Source organism: Phyllosticta citriasiana (genome assembly GCF_038021145.1).
Source record: "Phyllosticta citriasiana strain CBS 120426 chromosome Unknown IWZ02scaffold_14, whole genome shotgun sequence".
In the NCBI taxonomy this organism is placed as follows: Eukaryota; Fungi; Ascomycota; class Dothideomycetes; order Botryosphaeriales; family Phyllostictaceae; genus Phyllosticta; species Phyllosticta citriasiana.
Window position 1 is genome coordinate 562,577 of NW_027117291.1, and position 13,605 is coordinate 576,181.

General features: G+C 55.1%; 6 protein-coding genes across 6 annotated transcripts; 2 read left to right on the forward strand and 4 right to left on the reverse strand.

The window, feature by feature from the left end:
- Window positions 1-182: 182 nt before the first annotated feature.
- IWZ02DRAFT_384074 (uncharacterized protein) lies at window positions 183-3,156 on the reverse strand (the record flags this gene model as incomplete). The annotated part of the gene is made up of 8 exons (XM_066765311.1): window positions 183-1,003; window positions 1,053-1,153; window positions 1,206-1,252; window positions 1,309-1,399; window positions 1,454-1,485; window positions 1,536-1,564; window positions 1,782-2,764; window positions 3,023-3,156. The coding sequence occupies 8 exons, from the start codon at window positions 3,154-3,156 to the stop codon at window positions 183-185; spliced, it is 2,238 nt and encodes a 745-aa protein (XP_066619320.1).
- A 258-nt stretch (window positions 3,157-3,414) lies between these two features.
- On the forward strand, window positions 3,415-4,271 carry IWZ02DRAFT_384498 (uncharacterized protein; the record flags this gene model as incomplete). Its single annotated transcript, XM_066765342.1, has 3 exons — window positions 3,415-3,473; window positions 3,527-4,133; window positions 4,185-4,271. The coding sequence occupies 3 exons, from the start codon at window positions 3,415-3,417 to the stop codon at window positions 4,269-4,271; spliced, it is 753 nt and encodes a 250-aa protein (XP_066619321.1).
- Window positions 4,272-4,649: 378 nt separating this feature from the next.
- Window positions 4,650-6,496, forward strand: IWZ02DRAFT_461078 (uncharacterized protein). The gene is made up of 6 exons (XM_066768195.1): window positions 4,650-4,881; window positions 4,932-5,030; window positions 5,103-5,217; window positions 5,274-5,390; window positions 5,448-5,941; window positions 5,994-6,496. The coding sequence occupies exons 1-6, from the start codon at window positions 4,792-4,794 to the stop codon at window positions 6,081-6,083; spliced, it is 1,005 nt and encodes a 334-aa protein (XP_066619322.1). The 5' UTR covers window positions 4,650-4,791; the 3' UTR covers window positions 6,084-6,496.
- A 622-nt stretch (window positions 6,497-7,118) lies between these two features.
- Window positions 7,119-8,665, reverse strand: IWZ02DRAFT_508400 (uncharacterized protein; the record flags this gene model as incomplete). The annotated part of the gene is made up of 4 exons (XM_066770445.1): window positions 7,119-8,150; window positions 8,244-8,383; window positions 8,440-8,496; window positions 8,588-8,665. 4 exons carry the CDS (start codon window positions 8,663-8,665, stop codon window positions 7,433-7,435), a joined length of 993 nt encoding a protein of 330 aa, XP_066619323.1. The 3' UTR covers window positions 7,119-7,432.
- Window positions 8,666-10,278: 1,613 nt separating this feature from the next.
- On the reverse strand, window positions 10,279-11,852 carry IWZ02DRAFT_79937 (uncharacterized protein). The gene is made up of 2 exons (XM_066771234.1): window positions 11,574-11,852; window positions 10,279-11,519 (listed from the first exon to the last, which is right to left on the reverse strand). Exons 1-2 carry the CDS (start codon window positions 11,844-11,846, stop codon window positions 10,683-10,685), a joined length of 1,110 nt encoding a protein of 369 aa, XP_066619324.1. The 5' UTR covers window positions 11,847-11,852; the 3' UTR covers window positions 10,279-10,682.
- A 411-nt stretch (window positions 11,853-12,263) lies between these two features.
- On the reverse strand, window positions 12,264-12,972 carry IWZ02DRAFT_356537 (2OG-Fe(II) oxygenase superfamily protein; the record flags this gene model as incomplete). The annotated part of the gene is made up of 2 exons (XM_066764306.1): window positions 12,264-12,801; window positions 12,854-12,972. Coding segments are annotated over 2 exons (657 nt in total), but the record flags the coding sequence as incomplete, so codon positions are not given.
- Between the last annotated feature and the right edge of the window lie 633 nt (window positions 12,973-13,605).

Consider the following 13,605-nt stretch of genomic DNA (forward strand, 5'->3'; position numbering starts at 1 on the left):
CACCAGGAATGCACCCCACCTCGCTCGCCTCGCCACGCCTTGCCTGCCACTCACTGCCCATTGACATTCCCCCTCCTCCCATTGGCTCCCTCTCCGCTCAACCGTCCACTTTCGGCCTCCACCTCCACCTCCACCTTTCCCGTAAACTCAGCAAAAGGGTCCAGCCAACCTTAATTCCCAACTCAGAACCCCATACCCATGTCTGCGTCAAACTGTGCAAAGTCGACCTCCAGAGGCAGGAACCCGCTCCACAGCGCGTCGTCCGTCAGTTGCCCTTGGCTGGTCGCAAACTCGCCAATCGTGTTGAGGTCTGTCCACGAAAAGTCGCCCAGCTGCTCTGCCGTCGCCCCGTTGTCGTTGCCTCCCAGCGGGCTCTCGCCCACGTTGCCGCTGCACGCTGACGGCGCCGGCGTCGCCTGCGACACGCCCCCTCCTCCTTCGCCATATTGCTGGTACTGCGAGTGCCCGCTGCTGCGCATGTACCCCGGCGGCTTGTGCGTGTCCGCCTTTTGCCAAAGCAGCTTGAGCAGCTCCGCGTAGCGCGCCCCCATGTGCTGCGGGCCCACGGCGCTGCGTTGCAGCTTCTCAATCGTCTCGTCAATCAGCCGTCGTATGAGCCGCTCCTCGTCGCCCGCAAACACGCCCACGATCTTTGCCCGGAACAGGAACACGGCCCCGTACACCAGGTACAGGTAGAACCTCAGCGGCATGAACCGCAGCGCCGTCTCGGCCGGGATGAAGCTGTTGGCCGTCGTCAAAATCGCCTTGGCCGCATCCAGCGCCTCGAATATGAACCGCGCATCCCCCACTGCCCCCACGTTGTTGTAGAAGACGCGCGACGGCGACTGCGGGATGATGGGGCTGCTGGCCTTGTCCTCTGCAAGCTTGGCCTGCACCCGTCGCACCGTTGCTTGGAACGCAAACGCATTCACGTACAGCCGCAGGTAGTCGTAACTCATGACCAGCATCGCCTTGAGGTTGGGCGAGCAACTCAGACAGCCCCCTGCCAGTGTCAGCTTTTACTTCTCGACCGCACCCTGCCTGCCACTTACAGACTGCCTTCCATCCGTACGCCGCTGCTCGAAAGTCGTCTATGAACTTGACGTAGCTGCCGCTGAGATTCGACCGGAAACTCGTCCCGACGTTGGAGTACCTGTCCCTGCATCAGCACCGAGACACCCAAGCCAACGAGGCGCCGCGCCTACAGGACATCATGCGCGTTGCCAAAAAGCGACGTCAACTCCAGGGTAGCCTGCACACCCACGTCAGCCATTATTAATCTGGGCCTGCCCCAGAACCGACGCGTACCTGAAAAATGCTTGCATAATCCTCCTCGTTGGGCCGTTGCGGCAACAAGTACGGGTAGTTTTCTCGGCGAAGTGTTGTCAGTGGTCCAGGCCTGTCCCTTTTGTCAGACATTTTTGCTTCGCTGCTGCAAGTGCCGACAACTCACCCTCTTGACCAAAACGCCTTTCCTATGCGAATCTGCCGCGCGTCAGCCGTGTCTCCCGACACCGTGGTCGACATGTGCGAACCGATATTTGTCGATCTGCTATATAGCATGCTAATCAATGTCAGCATTGAGCGAACCAGACAGCGTCGCACAAGGATCCATGCAGAGAGTAGAGTGTTGCGCAGACTGTGGAACATGGGCAAGGAGTCGTGTCGAGCTCATTCACTAATGCAATCTTTCCAGAGGGGCGCAATGCAAAAGTCAAGATTTCAAAGCAACAAAACACATCAAACCTCTCTGCAACCTCGACAGCACTGACTCCACTCACCTGTCCAAACAAGCAGCTTCCGATTAAACTGAGGGTCCTTGCCGTCGTTGATGATCTTGAACGAATACCTCTCCAGGCCCATGTAGTACGCGAGCCGGATGGCCAGGCCGGACGAGTTCCACGCCTCCCTGTCCTCCTCTCCCTTTCCAATCTTGCCGACGTGCACCCTCTGCGTAAAGGGCGCCCACTCGGCAAGCAACAGGAGCGCTTCCACCGCCTCGACCCCGCCATTTCCGCCAGCCGCCAGGTCTGACATGAGAATCTTCATAAACTCCGACGTCGACTCGTACAAGTGCATCTCCTCGGCCAAGTCCTTGGACGCAATGACAAGCATGGCCGTCAGCAGGTGCGGCTCCTTGTGCGCAAACTCGATGAGGTTAGAAACTTCGAACGCGTGCGGTGGCGCGAGCGGAAAATAGGGGTGGTAGCATGTGCGGTATCTCTGGATGAGCTGCACCATGTCATTCAACGTTAGCTTGCCCTCTGCCAAAAGCCGGTAAGATGATCTGGGGGTTGCTTCGGGCAACATGGCCCTCATGGGCGTTGGGTCCTGCGCCGCCGCAGGCGTATCCTCCTCGGCCACACGGGCTAGGATGCCCAGCGCGTCCGATGGGTTCTGCAAATTGTCAAACTCCATGCCGTTGGTTCCTGCGGATTGAGGTGCCGTCTCGGGTGGCGGTCTAGCATTATTGGTCTCAATGGTCCGGAAGTTCAGACGTTGTTCCGTCGGCGAGCCGTTTGTCGTGGTGCCAATCGTCCCAAGGCCGTGGAAGCCCGCGCTGTTGCTGTCGCCGGCAGCAGGGGGCGGAGGGGGTGGTGGCACAGAAAAGACTCCAGAAGACGCTTGATGGGCGTCTCCAAGCTGCGGCAGAGGTTTCTTTCTCACCCGACGGCCTCCGCGGTTGGATCCTCCAAGTACACATTCCAGACTTTCGCGCTTGCAGCGTTGGCAAGGTAGTTGTGCCTTGCCGTCCTTATAGTCCCTAAGTTTGTTCTGTGTTAAGTTTTGCGACTTGAGAAGAAGCCAACGAATCAACCGGGAACAGCTAATGAAACAAGCCCCAACAGAAACGCGAACGGGACACAAGAAAGTGGCATTGATCAAGGCGGATGCAAGCCCGTCGGCAAAGCATTGGCAATGTCGTGGGGACTCCTTCAGGCGGTCTATAGGTCGTCGGCCTTTGTGCGTGCTTTCAATCCCCGAGAGCGGTGCTAGAGCGTGGTGCAAAGGTGCTACTCACAAGTGGCATTTTGATTTGCGGCGACGACATATCAGGCAAGCCTGGTTGACTCTTTTGTTCTTGGCCTCGTTTTCGGGCCCATTTCCTGGCGACAGAGGCTCAGACGGAGGCACTTTCGGCGGTGGAGGCTGCATGTCCATGCTGAAAGTGACGAAGGCGATAAGGAAATGGAAGATCAAAGGCCGACGCGACAGCAGAAGTAGATATTCGCCGACGGAGCCCGGCGGCTTCGCAGGTTCTCTACCCCGCAGCGGCATCGCATCCCCAGGTTATTAGGCCCGCACGTCCCGATTGAGACGACCGTTCGGTTCGAAAAATACAAAGGGAAATTTGAGATACCTGACGAAATTGCCATCATGAGTCCCCAGCCGCTGCACTCCCTCAACAACGGCATGTCTGCCTCAAACGAACTGCGCGGACGCCTTGCGCTGGTGACGGGCGCGTCTGGAGGGTAACCACGCACTGCTCTGATCTCCGATTTGCTTTTGGCTGATGCAGGGATAGAATCGGCGGTGCTTGCGCGCGCAAGCTCGCAACATACGGAACCGACTTGGCCCTGCACTACTCCAGCAACAAATCGTCGGTGGCCGAGCTCGCTGCGCAGCTTCAGTCGGACCACCCGACCATCAAGGTCTCGATCCATCAAGCCGACCTGGCTACAGATCAGGCATTGCAGCTGTGCAAAGATGCGCAGAGCGCGCACGGCAAGCCGGTGTCCATCCTCGTCAGCAATGCGGGCCGAGGAAAGCGGTTCCCGCACATCTGGGACGTGCCCGTCGACGAGTTCGATTTGACCATTGCCACAAATTTGCGCGCATCGTTTTTGCTGGCCAAGGGCGTCGCTGAGGGAATGCGGGACCAGCGGTGGGGTCGCATCATATTCATTTCGAGCATTGCAGCGTATGGCGCTGGCGTCAACGCTGCCCACTACGCTGCTAGCAAGGGAGGCCAGGTCGGCATGATGAAGAATCTGAGCTCCAGGTTGGCCGAGTTTGGCATCACCGTCAACGACGTAGCTCCGGCCATGATCGGTGACACCGGACTGTTCCCAGAAACTGTTCCTGAGATTGAAAAGACGATTCCGGTTGGGAGGTTCGGCAAGCCCGAAGAGGTAAGACGACAGCATCTAACACGGTCGTGACGACAGACTGATGGTCCCCAGGTTGCCAATGCGGTCGAAATGTTTTGCAAGACGCCGTACATCACCGGGCAGTCGCTGATTGTGGCTGGTGGACTCAATCATAAGTAACAGAAGTTGTGGGATCCCGGGGCTAATGACGGCGCGTGGGATTAATGGCGTCTGTCTGGAGCGGTTGCGCGTACAAACATGGCCGGGTCGCGAAGAAGATACAATGTAGACACCGAGTCGACACGTGATGCGGCTCAATGGGAATTGGATTGGATTGGATTGGATTGGATTGGATTCTGTTCGGTCGGTTGTCATCCAGTTGATGGTGATGGTTGTGGATGACTCCGTCGGGCGGTGGTTCCCCGGATTGCAGAGGTGATGGATGTGCAGAGTCCACCGGGGATGCCGCCGGCTTTTGAAATATCACGTCACAACCTCGACACGCCAGGCGTACAGTAGCCGGCCAAGCTTTCCCCGTCGACACGACCCGATCCATGCTCTCTTTCACGATTGTTTACCCGCCTGATGACAGGATCAGGCATGGCTGCTCAAATACCATTCACCTCCCCGCCTTGACTGACCGCCCCTCCAACCTCTCTTCTACACTTCCCTCGCGCCTCTCCGGCTTTACCAACGCGCCATGTCTTCTGGGAAACAAGCTCTGCTCATTGGCGATCTTGTCCACGCAAGACGCGAGTGGGAAGAGCTGAACTCATTGGTCGGATTGCTGGTCAGTCGGACGCGAAAAGCTCCCACTCCAATTCTGACCTCGCTGCGCAGGAGTTTCCCGAAGGCACTCGCGACGACTTCCTCTCAAACCTCCGTGCCGGAAAGTATGATAACGTTGTCGCCATTTACAGGAGCAATGATTCAACCAAAGTACGTTTTAATGCCTAAATCGGACCTCGGGCGATGCCAATTTTGCGCTTATGCTGACCACCTCGTCCACAGTTTACTGGTCCATTTGACGCAGAGCTTATCCAAGCGCTTCCAAATTCGTTAAAGTACATTTGTCACAACGGTGCAGGCTACGACAACATTGACGTCGGTGCATGCAGCTCGAAAGGTAAGAGGTGCGGAAGCTTAAACAGGGGTTGCACTTTTGGGCTAAACGCTGATCAGGCATCTCGGTTGCCAACACGCCTGTTGCCGTTAACGACGCAACTGCCGACATTGCCATTTTTCTTCTTCTCGGAGCTCTTCGACGCGTGACCATTCCCTTCACCGCCGTTCGTCAAGGCAAGTTTTGACGCTTTTCCTCGTGTTCCCTTGAGTCTTTTCTGACACGCTTCGCAGGCCAATGGAGAGGATCAAGCTTTCGAATCGGCCATGACCCGCGTCAAAAGACGCTCGGAATCCTTGGCATGGGCGGCATAGGACGAGCCGTCGGTGTGCGGGCCGCTGCGTTCGGCATGAAGATTCAATACCACAATCGTTCGCGACTGTCTCCGGAACTAGAAGCTGCTGGTGGCAACGCGACATACGTTTCTTTCGAGGAGCTTGTCCGCACGTCCGATGTCATTAGCGTCAATCTGAGCCTGACGCCCGCGACAAGACACATCCTTGGACCCAAGGAGTTTTCCAGCATGAAGGATGGTGTCGTCATCGTCAACACCGCCCGAGGTCCCGTGATAGACGAAGCCGCTCTTGTCGAGGCGTTGGACAATGGCAAGGTCTACAGCGCAGGACTGGACGTGTTTGAAGAAGAACCCAAGATCCACCCAGGCTTGATGAAGAACGAGAATGTCGTCTTGTTGCCACATATTGGAACGGCAACGATAGAGACTCAGGTATGCGACCTGCCCTTGCCGGTTGAAATTCTGCTGACGACCTTGACAATAGCGTGACATGGAGCTCCTCGTCCTCGAGAACTTGAAGCTCGCCGTAGAGGAGGGAAAACTCAAGACTCAAGTGCCAGAACAGCTGCGATAAAACTTTTCCGGGGTTCAGTGCGAATGCGGAGCATGCTGGACTATTCTCCTGGTGGTCTTCTTAGAGCAGATACAGGATACAAAGAGCAACAGGATACCTAGAATTTTGGGATCAATCGAAGATACCTTCAGAAGTTGGCAGCTGACCAATTTTCAGATACGTGGATTTGCTGTCCTCAAAATGAGTAGTCAAATACGGACATGCTGACTATACTGTTTTCTAGCTGGATGCAAAGCAATTGAATCAACTATCATACCAAAAGCTGAGAATTGAAAGCTGCCCGCGGTCCAGCGATGGACGGAGAGGCGGTGACGTCACATCTCAAACAGGAGCTGCACTGTAGGCGGTTAAAACAACAGCAAACGGTTTCAACGGTTGAAACACTTGAATAAATCTCCCACGGGCTTCGGAACTTGCGTGCAAAATTTTCAGCCAGCACAATGAAACCTCGATTCGGCCACTTACACGCGTTATGGTTGCTGCCTTGATTGACTTCTCCCATTACCACTCACCTCATCCATTCCCTGCTCTCAAGCATCTGCCTCCACTGCAAAGCCTTCACCCACAACTTGGACGACGCCGCCATCATCGAAACTCGCGTGCCGTTCGACCCCTGTGAGACCCCTGCGTTTCGCCGCTTCCGCGCCGTTCATGCTGCAGGCGTGACCACATCTCCTCTTCGCGCCGGCAGGCGCTGGAGTGGCATGATGAGGTGGTGGAGGAGTTTCGGGGTGAGGTTGGGAGTGGAGTGGAGACTGCACTTCAATGTGTTGGGTTTGTCTGGATTGAGTGATCGGAGATTGAATAGTTAGGGCGAGATGTGGATATATCATCGAAATCTCTCTCTCAAATCCCGTTTGGCTACCATACTGATACTGCTGAAGGAGATGATTGTGTGTCATGCAAGGAAAATAGTCGAGAAGTGCCAGCCTGCCTGTCCACTCCAACGTGCATGTAAGGTGCGTCTGTATCAAGCAAGCCGCTGGCGCAGCGTAGTCATCATAGTGTCTTTTGCTCGTGAGATTTTGTTTTCTGGTTGAAATTGAACCGATCGATGTTGCTAGTGAGATCTAGTCTAAGAAGGTATACCCGAGCATGAGAGAGAGAGACGCAATGCAAACACTGCGAGACGCACGAAACCTGAAGCAAACATACACAAATGGCCAAACAACCAAACAACCAAACCAAGCCCGCCAACGTGATTCTTAAACAAGCCAACCAGTAAATCTCCCTTTTGTACAATCTCTGAGTCATCACCTCATCCCCTTCATTTACAGGACATCAATCTCATCCCCTCATGAGCCAAGACAGTGCGTGCATAGACACCCACACCCACCACAACTACTCCATCACGGCCGAAATCCCGGCGGAAACACCACCGCGTTATAATTAACCCCCGGGTACCCAGCACGCGGAATATTTTGCGCAGGCAGCTCAGGTATGCCCGGATTCCCAGGGGGACCAGGGGGACCGGGGGGACCAGGGGCTCCAGCAGGCCCAGGGGGACCGGGGGGACCAGGGGCTCCAGCAGGCCCAGGAGCCCCATCAGCTCCGGCAGGCCCACCTCGTCCACGCGGACCAGGAACGCCGGGAAATCCGCGCAGCTCCGGAGGTCCCGGCGGCCCAGGAGGACCACCGCGTCCACGGGGTCCACCAAGGCCGGGGAATCCGCGCAGCCCAGGGGGTCCTGGGGGTCCGGGTGGGCCAGGGGGTCCTGGAGGTCCGGGTGGACCAGGGGCAGCAGGCTCCTCGCCGATATGATTTCCGGTAATCAGATTGTAGTCGCGGCGCATAGTCTCCATGCCCTCGTCCGTCACGGTTGCGATGGCGCGGACTTCGCGGTTGTACGACACGACAAAGGATTGGTTGTAGTCGAGACGGGCGGTGTCCTTGAGGTGGTCGGGATGGACGGCATCGATTGGGATTGCGCGGATGGCGGTACATAGGTTGTCTTCACCGCGTAGGGGCCTGGGACGCGGGACTACGGTGTAGATCATGGCGTGTTCGTTTTGGTACCTGCGCACGTCGCGGTGCGTCGTCCCTTGGCCTTGATAGGCCTTGATGGGGCTGTTTGGGACGGTTAGTTGTGTCGTTTGTGTGGACGGATGAGGTTGTGTTGGGAGGTGGTCGGTCAGGGGGGAGGAGGGGGAGGGGACATACAGGCACGTAACCATGTCTTGATCTCGGGCGATGATGACTCCGCGACGGAAGATCATGTGCGGCTCTGGTCGATCCTGCATGTCGAGCATGTTTCTGGTATTCTCTTCATGCTCATCTCTACGGAGTTTGACCTGGATGATCTTGGTCGAGAAGTTTGAGTGAAGTGCTCGAATGGTCGCGGCTGAGGTTTACTCACTTTGCCAATGCTGAAGAATGACCTTCGAACTTCACCTTCTGGGATGACCCTGTACTCCTCTAAGTTGTGTTAGTCCCTCTATCACAGAGGTCGTAGACCCTGCTCATGAACTGGAAGCAAAGAAAACAATCGGGTCGAGTGGACTCACGATCACGGTTGCGGCGTGGCGCTGTCCTTGGACGTCCTTGCCCATCAAGCCGCTCAACGGATGTGGTTGTAACGCCATTTCTGCTGCGTTTCACCCAGGCAAGTCCGTTGGCGTTTCGGTTTCTGGAGGCCATTCTGTAGACACGAGGGAAAGAGGCAACTGATGAGAACAGAAAAGCTCGCCTGAACCGCTCCCTTCACGCCCATTTTGAATCAAAGAGCGCCTTTGGCAGAGAGAGGCGCAGACCCGTCTGACCATTCTTTCTGCCCACGCGTCTTGTCTTCATGACACCCTTCACACCTACACCATTCTGAAGCGCAGCCACCACGATGGAGAAAGAGGCTGGAAAAAGTCAGGCAACAAGGCTCTCGAATGCGCCTCAGTGTGGCTAATGTCATTGCTTATCGACAATGACCACGGCGGGCTTTGGCCTCGTGATCGTGCTGCCGTCTCGACTTGTGGCGGTGTTGGTGGTGGTTTTGTCACTGCAACGATGGGGCCGCAACTCGGTGGTGACGGCGGTCTCGATTGGAGAGCGACGGCTGAGAAAACTGTTGAGAGAGGCTACGGAGGGGGCTTCCTCTGACAAGAAAGTGGTAAAGGAGAAGTTTGCCGCGGCTAACAAAGCGATTTCAAATGTGGTAGATGCTTTTGTCGCCGTTGAAGCTTTCTTGACAGCCTCCACCAATCTTCGTAGACAAGCATTGCTGAAGCCTTTGTGCGAGGTCTTCAATGACTCAACTCGGAAGGTGCTTGAATGAAATCCGAGCGAAAGCCAGTCAAACGTCTTCATTTCCTCACCGAGGCGCAGTTGTCCAAGGTGTGCGGGCGAAGGGGTGAGAAAAAGCACATGCAACAAGTCCTGATATTCCCGTATCAGTATCACTCCAAATCCACGATGCGGATACCCAGCATCACATCTCAGCCTCATGAAGAAATTCTTTGAAACGAGCGAAGAGAAAAAAAGGTTTCGCGAAGCGCCGTCTGACAAGGCTGGAATGGCTCGCCTGGAACAACTGACTTCCTGCAGGAGCTGTTGGCTGCCGACGTCTGATGACGCCACGGCTCTGCAAAAACCCACGTGGAGCACAGCCTCTTGAGGTAACTCCAACTATCAATGTCGACGCCATGCTTGCGTCGTCGGTCAAGGCTGCTTATGCATCTGCAGGCGCGCGGAGAGCCGCTTCAAAGTGAGCGGTTGATTGGCCCAATATTTCAAGAACAGTTTGCGAAATTGGGGGTAAGCTCACCGACTCGTAAAGCGTTCGTTTGGTCGCGGCTCGTGCCGTCCCAGACTGTGACTATTGCGTGAGAGGGAGTTGGGGACAGGCATCTGGAAAGATGGCGTAGTCAGCTGAGAATTCAAGAATCATTCGGCCCCCGAAGCCACAGAGCTGACCAACATTATTAGCGCCTTATCACAATGTCAATACTGGCTGATTATTCAAAATTGAAAAGATTTCGCAAACAGTTCAGGCTGGTTAGCCGGCTTGGGAACGGGGACAAGCATGGTGTTTTTTCGTGGTTGCATTACTCTGAGATGCAGCGTCTTCTGCCTTTCCTCGCCTGTATTGATTTCAGCTTGTGATGTGGGTTCAGAAGGCTGTTAGCAGGGCACATCAGGCCTTTGGAACTTGCTATCGAAGTAACCACAAGGTAGACGCGGCTCCACCCCTTCAAGCCATCGATTAGGCAGAAGGATATGGCACAGCAAAGGCTTTTGCCAAGGCGTCAAGCCTGTACTGACGATGCCACTGATGGGAAGCTCCGGATAGAAAGTGGCAGGTAGGCGAAGTCAGTCGGAATTCAGTCCAGTTTTCCCCTGCAAGCCGATGACGGAGGCGATCGACAGACCAAAGCCGAGTTTGTGTGCAACATTGGCAAATTGGAGATCCAAAGAACTTAAGCTTCGTGGTGCTTTCAACCCCTTTGACATGGCAGGTCATGTGAATGGCTGCTGAAAATGTTGGTGTTTTGAACTTTTTAAGTTGTGGTATCCTACTTTCTAGTCAATGTCGCATGACAGTAATGATGCGACCTGGATCAGGTTGACCGTCATCGGCGTGCAGCTTTATTTCGTGGCGTAAGAGTAGCATCACCCATGTCCGGCTCCGCCTCCAGCGCCTCGTTCAAAGACCTTTACGCCTCCGTCGCCAGCCACATGGTAGAGTAGCTCTTTCTCCTCCCTCTTGTTTTCTTCCTTTTGCAAGGCATCTTGAGCTTCGCCTTCTTCCTCTCCGTCATCTTCGTCTTGATTATCCCCCCTTGTAATCCTAACAACCCCGCTGACGTCCGCGGCAAAACCCGTGTCCAGAAGCCGCAAACTCAGCATCCAATCCGCCACATGCGCCAGGCTCAATAACAGACCCGCATGCTTTGTTTCAAGCGGCGTGTGCTGTTTTGTTGAGCCCATTCCTGAAGCGAAAGCAGAGGCATCTGCAGCAGCGCCCATGAGCGGAGTGTCAGCCGCCACCGCTACAGTGACGGCATGTACTTGGGAGCGAAGCGAGAGGATTGTAGCATTTAGCACCGAGGATGTGATTGCAGCAGAAGGAGCCGAGCTGGCGGTAGCCGCGAGGAGCATGTCCGGGGAGTCGAGGAGAAGGTGAATACGGCGGCCCTGAGCCGAGAGAGACGAAAAGACCGAAGAGAGGGTGGACTCTAAATGCTCGACGGCTGCAGAGGTCAAGCTGATAATGGGGCTCAAGGATGTCGTCGTGTTCGCTTGCGGTGTGGGCGTGGGTGTCGTCAACGGTTGACCTCGAGGGTTCACGGTTCTAGGGCCACGGACCGGCAATGTGCCAGTTGCGGGTGATGTCGATGGGATGGTTTTCGGAATTCCATTCCCAGGCTCAGGGGGGAGGAATAGACTGGAGAGACCATCTACGAATATAAAGCGGTTTTGCTGTGCTAGGCGTGTGAGATCGAGGCCCTGGATATTGGTCAGTACTGCGACATTGGATTCTCACAGCAATTGAGAACATACCGCACCCCTTCTCGCCTCTGTTTTCCAAAAGTCCCAGTCTCGGAGAAAGCTGACGAGTACAACGGCCGTGTCATCTCCTAGCCCGCCATCTTGATCATTTGGGCGCCGACTGTTGGCAGGTTGGATGTCACCAAGCGCGCCGCATATGTATCGAATGAGGAGCCAGTTTGCGCTGGCGCCCAGGACGCTGGTCAGAAGATGGAGGGATCCTTGCGGCAGGGCTTGGATGTAAGGTTGTAGGAGAGAGGGAATGCGCAACGAGGATGGCGGCATGTCAGCGAAAGGTTGCGGACGCGAGTTTTTGGCGGGGCTATGACTTTGAGTCCGGGACACTGGCACGGATTACCGCGGGGATAGTCTTGGCCGGGCTGACTGCCATTGGCGCCGATGAAACTGGCCATGACTTGATCTGCTGCATCTCGACCAATCAACGCACCTGAAGTATAGAAAACATCGCTCGAGCCCAACCACAGAGTTTCGACTTTTTGTCCTGCATTTGTCTTTCAGCCGCAAACACGCGTCCTCGTTCCCCGGAACTTTCCAGAAAGAAAGAAAGAAAGACAGACAACCTTGACTTTTGAATCGTCGGACCCTTGCTCGCTTCTGCCAGCAGATTCGGAGGTTGACCAACGGACCTGGACTTCTCAACAATAATCGCGTCCATGGAGCTTACACAAAAGCCTTGGTCCATGTCCAGATATTCATCCCAATCTTCTCCCCTGAAGCCACCTTCAAGCCTGAGTGCAAAGTCTGAGGATGAATCGAATGGTCTGATCGCAGATTCCTCCAAAAGATGGCGCTGCCTGTTTTGGGCTTGACGAGGAGGCCCTTCTGAGTCCCAGTACAATCCAAGAACCTGCTACAAAGTTCTGGACTGGCAGGTTTTGTAATTCTTGGAAACGACGTTGCTCCACCGACAACATCCTTTGCCCTGAGGGTGACAAAGAAGCTGCTCTCTCTGTTTCCCTGCGTCCTGTTCAAACTGCCAAACGCGTCGTAGTGGACGTCATAGAATTCTCCTTGGCCATATTTGACAAGTTGGAGCGTCTCCATCCGAAGCGGCGGGACGTATCCTTGGAATGCTGAAGCTCGATCAACAACACACTCAATGACTGAGTCTGAGAAGTTTTCGCTAGGACTGTCGGGCAACTCTGCACTCCACAGTTTGCGGTAGTCGGTTGGCGTTCGTACTCGCGGATCCAATCCGACGGTGGAGGGCTCAAATTTCCTAATTTGCCCATCGTCAATGGATTCGGCACTGAGGACTCGGGATTACATACGCGATAGAGATCAAGTGATCCGCCTCAGAGACAGTGAGGAAATCTTCAATGTAAATGACGAGGGGATCCGTCGACAGCAAGAAGGTAGTGAACCGCTTCGTGTCACATGCGTAATTCGAGAGATAAGAAGAGCCGCCCAACAACGCACGAAAGGCATTGAGGCCTTGCTGCACTGGTCTATTGAGAATCGCAGTACCAAATCCAAGGACCAGAACCGCAATAAGCAGGAATCTCCGCGAAGAAGCATGCCGCTTCCGATTCTGTTCCTCTCCCGACTGTTGCTTGGCTTTGGAATCCATTTCTGGTTCCGACAACAGACTCGACACTCCTGCGGAGGTCCTGCGAAGGGCGACTCGAGTTGGAGACTACTGATGGTAAGATGAATGGGACAAGCACTCAACTGGCAAATGGCTCTGCTCGCGTGACTGCAGTTTCCACGATTGCGATGCTTGAGATCGAATGACAGTGAGAAGGTCGGAGAAGGGCACTGGAACGGCAACTCGCGGGAGATGCACTTGGCACCGCCGGACGGGTCGGCATGTGCGTCAGTTCAACAGCACAGGCGCACACAGCGCATGTAGCGCATCTGGTGTACCGCCCAAGATCGGCTAGCCTATGGAGCTAAATGGTTGTTCCCAACATCTTACCAAGTGTCCATCAGAGCAGAGCCATGCTTCAGAACCTTCGATCACAATTGGCAGCAGGGGAATCCGAGACAGTCCAAGCAACTGCCATGGTCGTGGTCGAGGCGA